This window comes from Chrysochloris asiatica, unplaced genomic scaffold (genome assembly GCF_000296735.1).
Source record: "Chrysochloris asiatica unplaced genomic scaffold, ChrAsi1.0 scaffold00067, whole genome shotgun sequence".
Lineage (NCBI taxonomy): Eukaryota > Metazoa > Chordata > Mammalia > Afrosoricida > Chrysochloridae > Chrysochloris > Chrysochloris asiatica.
This window is the reverse complement of record NW_006408585.1, coordinates 10,965,158-10,974,161: the sequence shown is the minus strand read 5'-3', so window position 1 is coordinate 10,974,161 and position 9,004 is coordinate 10,965,158. Positions and strand designations below refer to the sequence as shown.

At 39.3% G+C, this 9,004-nt stretch overlaps 1 protein-coding gene across 1 annotated transcript in view; it reads right to left on the bottom strand.

Annotated features, from left to right (window-relative positions):
• Nucleotides 1-9,004, bottom strand: part of LOC102829196 (chromosome unknown open reading frame, human C14orf105) — a 61,838-nt gene that overhangs the window by 18,857 nt on the left and 33,977 nt on the right. The window contains exons 3-5 of the mRNA XM_006864607.1: nt 6,458-6,544; nt 4,969-5,067; nt 104-260 (exon numbers count right to left, since the gene is read on the bottom strand). Of these exons, the coding sequence (XP_006864669.1) occupies nt 104-260; nt 4,969-5,067; nt 6,458-6,544 (343 nt within the window). The remainder of the gene's footprint in view (nt 1-103; nt 261-4,968; nt 5,068-6,457; nt 6,545-9,004) is intronic.

Below are 9,004 nucleotides of genomic sequence, written 5' to 3'. Positions count from 1 at the left end.
TTTAACGTATGCATTAGTACTGTTATTTTCGTTTTGGTAAGGCAAATGGTACCTTTTGGTATTTTACTAAAAAAAAAAAAAAAAAAAAAATCACAGGATTCACCTGGACTTCTGTTCACTGTTTCATCAGGCAACCAGGTTAGGTTGTAGTCCTCATTCCTGGGAATGCTTTGAAGAACCTTCTTGGCTTCATGTTCCCTCAATTTTTGTTTATGGATTCTTGTCTCCCTTTGAAGACTTTTTTTCAGTTCCATTTGAGCCTGAAAATAAAAAGTTATAAATGATTAATGTCCCCAAGCTACTTTCATCAGAATGAATCTACAGAGCAGTTTGCAAGTTATATGGCTGTGAGAATTAAGGTTTTGTGTCAACTTGGCTGGACCAAGATTCTCAGTGGTCTAGCAGTTAGATTTAGTTATTACCTCCATGACGAGATCTAATACAATCAACCCATGATATGATACGATGTGATCAGTCATGGTCTGATGTAATTATGCAATGTGCTGTAAATCCTCACTTCTATGAAGTTAATGAGGTCGGATGCAATTCACAAGATTAGGTTGTTCTTGAGCTAATCTCTTTTGAGCTATAAAAGGAGAGAGAAGTGAACAGAGGGACCTGATACCACCAAGAAAGAAGAGCTGGAGTGGAATGCATCCTTTGGACCTGGGGCCCCTGCATTGTGAAGCTCCTAGATCCAGGGAAAGATTGACACACAGAGATCTCCAAGGAATGCCGGGTCTACAGATACTGGAAAGAGACAAAGACCTTTCCCCAGATTCTGAATTAGAACGTCTAGCTTTCTACGCTGAGAGAATAAATTTCTGTTTTTCTAAAGTAACTTGTGGTATTTCTGTGATAGGAGCACTAAATAATGAAGATAATGGTCACCTGCAAATATTTGTAGTCTCTAACCAGAACACGATGTTCAATTTCCTTTTAGAAGGTTGTTGTTGTTATGTGCCGTGGAGTCGATTCCAACTCATAGCGACCCTGTACAGGGTTTCTGAGGCTGTAAATCTTTATGGGAGCAGAAAGCCTCATCTTTCTCCCATGGAGCAGCTGGTAGTTTCGAACTGCTGTCCCTGAGGTTCGCAGCCAGATTCATAACCACTACACTACCAGAGCTCCTTAAAGGTAGAGAGACTTGATTCATGAGCTTATTAGGAGAAAGGAGAATATGCCCATAGTTTCAAAAGGTATGGCTTAAAAAAAAAAAAAAAAAAGGTATGGCTTAAGATGAGGACTCTTGTATATCAACAAGGTGAAAAATCAACCTACAGGTTGTGAGAAAGATTTTGGGAACCATATATCAGATAAGAATCTCTTACCCAATAAAACTTTTACAACTTAATAACAAAAAGAAAAAAAAAATCAAAAAAATGGGCAAGGGACTTAACCAGTTCAACAAAGAATATATTCAAACAGATTAGCACATAAAAAGATGCTCATCAATAGGCATTGGGGAGATGAAAATCAAAAGCATATGAGATATCACTTTAGCCTATTAGAATGGTAGTTATCAAAGAGCAGACAAAAAATGTTGGTGTGCTTGTGGAGAAACTGGAACTCTTATCCATTGCTAGTGGGAATGCAGAATTATGCAACCACTGTGAAAAACAGTTTGGTAGTTCCTCAAAGTGTTGAGCATAGAACTACCATTGTTGTTGCTAAATATTGTTAAGTTGGTTCAGACTCATTGCAACCCTCTACACAACAGAATGAAACAGTGTCTGGTACTGCACCATCTTCACAATTATGTCTGAGCCCCTTGTTGCTACTGTGTCATTCCATCTTACTGGAGGGGGGGACGTCTTCCTCTTTTTTGCTGACCCTCCACTTTTCAAGCATAATGTCCTTCTCCAGGGACTGGTCCCTCCTAATAACATGTCTAAAGTATGAGAGATGAAGTTTCACCATTCTGGCTTCTAAGGAACATTCTGGTTGTGCTCTTCCAACGCAGATTTGTTTGTTCAGACAGTCCATGGTACTTTTAATATTCTTCTCTGATTCCATAACTGAAATACATAAATTCTGCCATTGCCTTCATTATTTGTTGTCCAACTTTCACATGTATATGGTCTTTTAAAATAAATTTATCATTTAAATTTTTGTTCCACATTTCCTCCCATTCTTTCCAGGACCTTATCATGTGAACCCTTTCAGAGCAGTTGACAGTGGTAACCTGACCCCCTCTAGTTCTACTGGACTGAGAATTATGGTGACTGATGTTCTTTGTTCATTGATCCATTGGACTGATTCTAAGCATCTTCACATTTTTATCACTCTTCTTTCTTCCACACATAAAGAGACCAATCATTGCGCCTTAGATGACTCTTCATGAGCTTTTAAGATCCTAGTCGTTACTCACCAAACTAGGATATAGAACAAAGTCTTTGTGGACTATGTCATGCCAATTGGCCATGGTGGCCCCTGAGATGATGGTCCCAAGTCCCCAGGCTCAGGAACTTTGATCATATCAAAGAAGTTTTCATCGTTTTGTCCCCTTTATGTTCCATCACATTTGTAGGTGTGTTTGCAGCAAAGGGAAATACCCATGTACAAATATCCTTTCAAATCCTTATATATTTGTGGGAATACTTCCACTCTCCTTCCCATACCCATTCAGCCTGTGTATCTGTCCGAAGAACACTATAGTTTCAGGGTTGAATATAGAGCAGTATGTACCTCTATCCCCTTTAACCCTTGCAAACCTCTCTGTGTCTTCACCTTTCTTCATCATTCCATTCTGCCAATCTCCCTCTTCTTGCACATTGCCATCCCCATCACCCGAGTTAGCATGTATCTATCCTATAACCAGTGAATTACTCTCCCTTCCCTCCCACCCCTGGTAACCATCATAGAATGTTTCTTTTGGCATGAAAACCTTTTCTTGCATTTTCACAATAGCCATCTCATACAATATTTGTTTTTCCTTTGTGATTGAATAATTTCATTTAGCATAATGTCCTCCACATTCATCTAAGTTATGGGGTATTTTGCAGATTCATTATTTTTCAAAATTGCATAGTGTATATGTACCATTTTGTATATGTATCAAAGTTTATTTATTCATTTTTCCCTTGATGTAAGCACAGTCTTTAAAAAATAATTTTGAGTTTTGTTCCACATTTTCTCCCACTCTGTCCAGGACCTTCCAATGAGATCCCTTTCACAGCAGTTGATGGTGGGCACAATCCTGTTCTACTGGTCTCAGGGTCATGCAAACTTATGTTCACATTTTTCACTAGTCCTTTGGACTAATTGATTCCAAGGATCTTCAGTTTACATCACTTGGTTTTCCTCTGACATAGAGAGACCAATAGCTTCTTCATATTATCCAGTTTCTCAGATTACTTACTCAGGATACAGATTAAATAAGTATGGTGAAAGGGTACAATCCTGGTGCACACTTTTAGAACATATGACTCAGCAATTCAATTCTTCAGTATGTACCCAAGAGACTTGAAAGCAGTAACACAATCTCATATATACACCAGTGTTCATTGAAGAACACTGTTCACAATAGATAAAAGGTAGAAACAACTGGGGTGTTGGTCAATAGATGAATATCCACACATAAAGAAATATTTGCCACTATGGTCGCTATGGGTCGGAATCGACTCGACGGCACTTAACAACAACAACAACAATGAGGAGAAATGAAGTTCTTATGCATGAACCTTGATCACATAACCTTGAAATAAATTGCAAAAGAACATACTGTATGATTTCACTTATATAAAATAAGGAAATATGTGGAAACCAAAGGCTATTAATAACTACCAGGATTGGAGGGAGGGATTAAGGGGGAGTTTTTTTGGGGGGACATAGAATTTATGTTAAAGGTAGAGTAATATTTTAGAAAAGGGTAACGCTTATGGTGGCAAATGTAGTTATTGTTAAATTATAAATGTGGAACTTGTGCTGGTCAATGTTTTGTTGTGTATAGTTTTAGCACACTAAAAAATCAAAAGGAATTTTTTTTTTTAATGAAAAAAAAAAGTGGGGGGACTGTTGTAAAAAGTTTTATCTCTAGTCTAGCGGATATATTTGAAATTAGCTATTGGGAGTCCTGGTGTGACACTATAGGATAAACAATCCCAAAGTCAGTTTGAACATCAAGGTTGGTGGTTCAAACTCACTCACCACTCCTTGGAAACCCTATACAGCATCGCTATGAGATGGAACTGACTCGACAGCACTTAACAATAACAACAACGTTGGGTTATTCACTAGAGTGAGTAATTCAGAATATGGCAGATAAAGGAGACTTTACTGCAAAAGGGGTTTATTACAAAAGGGTTTTTTGGTAAGATAATTCTATGTCATGAATTATAGAGATCAGGGTCCTGGTGTGGCACTGTAGGATAAGTGCAGGATCACAAGGTTGGTTTGAACCACAAGGTTGGCGGTTCAAACTCACGAGTTGCTTCTCAAAAACTCCACACAGGTTTGCTATGAGTTGGAACTGACTTGACAGCATTTAACAACACCTTGGTGACATACAAAGGTCACCTCATCTCCCTATGTTAAATTAAATCAAGAAAAAGGACAACCTCATTTTCTTTATGGGACCAGAATATCATAGAAACAACCATTTAAAAGGGAGCAACCAGTTAGTTGACTTAGTCTTATGTTTAGTGCTTCTGTTCTACTCTACTTCTTTGTGTAGTGCCTGGAGTCTTAAAAGCTTATAAGTGGTCATCCAAGGTACAATTGGTCTCTTCTAGAACAACAACAACAAGAGCAACAGAGGAAGGAAAAGTGTCAAGAACAGGAGAAAGAAATGGAACAGAGTATGTAGTTAATTGTCTTTATCGACAACTTCCCCCTGGATTGTGCTTGGCTACCATTATCGAACATTTTGATCAAAGATTCTATAGAAGAATCCTGATCAAAAGGAGAGAAATGCAGAACAGAAGTTTTAGTTCTTATGGACTCTGGACTTTCTCTTTTCATATTTACCTCTTGTCTTTTATGGGTCATTTCCAGCATTTGCATCTTATGCAAATGTTGTCTTTTCCCAGAAATATATGTTGGTGTTTGAATCTTCTTTTCCAGTTCCTGGTATGAAAGATGACACACTGGTTAATATAGGGGATAAATTGCTACTAAATGTTCAAAAAAAACCCCAAAGAGACTTAAAATCATGATTGTAGAGTCATATTAATCAATCAAGGAATCACCCACCATCTATAGATGATATCTGAGGTGGACCATTACTTGGTCCGGGTAAGCCATGTGTGTAGCTATCACTGAATCGAACAGCACTTTGCTGGGTATACAATATAATTTTTTAAGGTCCTAGTAGAGCTTTGCAAGTCTTCAGTGGAACTATCTTTGCACATCTCATTTTGACAAGACATTATTTCCCGTCAACAGATATTTATTGCGACCACACCAGAAATGTGTTTTCATTTCATAAAACTCTCTCTCCCTGCCCCTTCCACATTTGATTAATTGTCTGGTATGAAATGTGAGCGTGCCACTGAATGGTTGAACAGAGTCTATTTCTAGACAGTACACCCCAATATGCCAATATAAGCCCTCAAGAATATTGCAGTTCAGAAAGAATTTGAATTTGAAGAGCTGTGACTGATTTGCCCTTGGTGCATCATAATTTCCAGTGGGACAGTGAAGACAGATACTGAAGGCAACCAGGGCCAATTCACCTTCATTTCTTACCTGCTGTTGCTAGGAAAGGGAAGGGATATATCCCAGGTTACCTTTCATGTTGCCCTATGAGTAGTAACTGTGTCTGTTGTTGTGAACCTTGGGGGAGGGGACCACCTTTGAAGGTGTGGTCAGTACTACACAGGTGCCCTTGAGGGTCTAACAGTGCTGGATATCTCTTACCACTGCAACATCTAGCGGACCCCAAATGATTAAGAATAGGAAGTGTTGGAATTCTACTCCACAGTTTTTCTTTCTATCTATGTGAAGGGAGTTTTACTCAGCAGAATTTGACAACTTTGTAACAGGAAAAGTTCTACAGAAGACCTGATGACTCTTGGTGAGGTTGCAGCAAATAAGTCAGGAACAATTTCTTGATATAATTTCTCCCCACAAAAAAACTGAATATGAAAACATTTTTTTTTTTTTTTAACTGCGGAGAAGAATGAAGGCTTTTCAGGGAAGAGCTCTGCTGGATTTCTCACAAATTTGCAAACTTTGAGAATCGCTGATATCTAAGCAAAATTCCTTTCACTCATCTATATCTCTCAGTTTTCACCATGAAGCAGAAAAGGACCCAGGGCTAGTCTTGGGGGAAAAGCAATTGCCAGTTGGAGACAGGTACAGGAGGGAATGGATAGGTTTGAAAAGTTCTACTTCTGAATGATTTCACAGTTGGATTTGTATTTGAAGTCCCCTGTGCAGAAGTACATGGTAAGGACAGCTCACCCCTCCCATCTCCTTGCAGCTCCCACCCTCCCTGGTTATTGCCTCAGTTCACCTTTACTTTGTATGTTGTCTTAGCTTCTTGCTGGCTCAGGAGCTTTCCAGAGGTAATTACTTCTGGCAGGTCACTGGGTTCAAGCTTCTAGAAGTCCAACATTTAGAACATTCAGCATTCCTTATGCCATGAGATGACGAAACATAAAAGCCAGACATTAAACGATCTTAACACTTTGCCAAAGCAGCACTTATTCTGGGAGCTTACAGGGAAAAGGAGCTTACAGTTATGTCTAGGAGTCCTGGTGTGGTGCTGTGGGTTAATGCACCAGACAGCAAAGCCATTTAAACTGCAAGGTCGGTGGTTCATGCTCACCAGCTGCTCCTCGGAAACTCTGTATAGGGTTGCTATGGGTTGGAATCGATTTGACAGCACTTAACAACAACAAAAACAGTTATATCTAGTTTATTGTTATAGTACACTGTTTCCAGTGACTTATTGATCTAAATATTCATTAGAGAGTAAAGAAATTAAGAGGCCCTTTCTGTCTGTATTGAGAGATCATGGCCCAGGGTTTTAGAACATCAGAGGTGAAAAAGGCCCCGACAAATTATTTTATTCATCACTTAACCACCCAGCTGAACTATTCTGGTCCATAGAGAAGTGACCTGTTTTTAATATCCCCAGAGAAGCCTCCTCAGTAGAAACCATGGGTACTCATCAGGCACAGTTAAAATGAAAGTGCAGATGTGCCATCTGAAATCTTGGAGATGTCTTTCTCTAGTGAGAGCTTGACCTTAAACAGGGAGAGATCATGTTGATGTTTCAAGGGGTCCCTGAGACTGGGCAGCTGCTGATGTATCAGTAGGCCTGCCACCAACCCTTCTGGACTCAAAACAACTTACTGCTCAAGAATCTGGAGCCCTAGGAAGTGACTGGGGAACTTGGGAGATGAAGGCTGGTCTCTTCACATTGTCAGTGTTATGAATCAAATTGTGTCCCCACCCCCTGCCCAAATGTGTTGGAATCCTAATCCCTATACCCATAGATGTAATACTATTTGAAAATAGAGTTTTCCTTGAAAATAGGGTTTTACTTAGATTATATCCAGGTAGGGTGGGTGCTAAATCTAATCAGTTATGAGTTGTGAAAAGAACAGAAGTATACATACACAGCCAAAAAATCAACGCTCAAGGCTACTTACAAGCAAGGAGTTGTCAAGACTGAGATCCTTATTAGAACTTTTTAGTTTCTACAACTGTGAGGAAAGAAGTGTCTGTTTTAAAAACCACCCACTTATAGTATTTGTATTACAGCAGTGCTAAGTAACTAAGACAGCATGCAAGTGAGGAATTTGAAAGGTTACAGTTTGTTCGCTCAGTGAATGTTTTCTGAATAACTGCTAAATGCCAAGTGCAAGTGAGTATTCAATGGTCAGCAAAAACAGACGTAGTTCTTCCAAAGTTCACAGTTTATGGAGGGACAGATACAGTTTTGTTTGTATGATTATTTGATTTGTAATGATAAAGTTTGATCAGTGCTTTGAAGGTAAATCCACAGGGATTATCTAACTGAAGGATCTCATCTTGGAGATGGCTGGAGAGGCAAAGAAACAAGCTGAGAAAGTTTCATGAGAAGTAACTTTTCAGCAGAAGTTGGAAGCTTGGACAGGAATTTTTAGGGCAAGTCTGCTGCAAAAGTTCTCATTAAAGTGTTAAAAGCAAAGATGTCACATTGAGGACTAAGGTACACCTGATTCAAGCCATAATATTTTTCATTCACCTCCTATCATGTGAAAGTTGAACAATGAATAAGGAAAACTGAAGAAGTGATATACTTGAATTACAGTGTTGGCAAAGAATATTGAAAATGCCAGAAGAAACAAATCCTTCTCAGAAGAAGTACAGCCAGACTACTTAGAAACATAGGGGGCGAGAAATTGTCTGACATATTTGGACCATATCAGAGGGAGCCAGCCCCTGGAAAAGGACATCATGCGAAAAAAAGGAAGATTCTCCATGAAATGACTAACCTAATGTTATGCTCTGTTGTACATAGGGATGCTATGAGTTAGAACTGACTCAGTGGCAGCTAACAACAAAAACAAGGTGTTCACAGCAGAGGGAGGTGTGCAGTAGCCCTAAGGTGAGAGTGAGCATGTTGAAGGCACTGTACAAAGGCCAGTTTTAGCTGGGCTTCTGAGTGAAGCTAAGAGTGACTCAGGATGAGACTGGGGAGATAAGTAAGGGCCAGATCAGAGACCATTCTAAAAAATGTTGGCCTCCTTTAGAGCAATGAGAAGCCAGTGAAACATATTAATAAGCAAAGTAGTAACGTGAATATATTTTCTTTTAAAAAAGATCAATCTGACCACAATGTGGAAATTAGAGTAAAGAAAAGCAAGAGTGAATGTAGGGAGAGCGGTTGTTGTTGTTGTTGTCAGGTGCGATCGAGTTGGAACCGACTCATAGTGACCCCATGTACAGCAGAACGAAACAATATCCAATCCTGGGCCAACCTCACTACCGCTGCCACACTTGACGCTATCAATGATGCCACCTGGCTGATCCATCTCGTTGGGGGTCTTCCTCTTTTTCTCTGACCCTC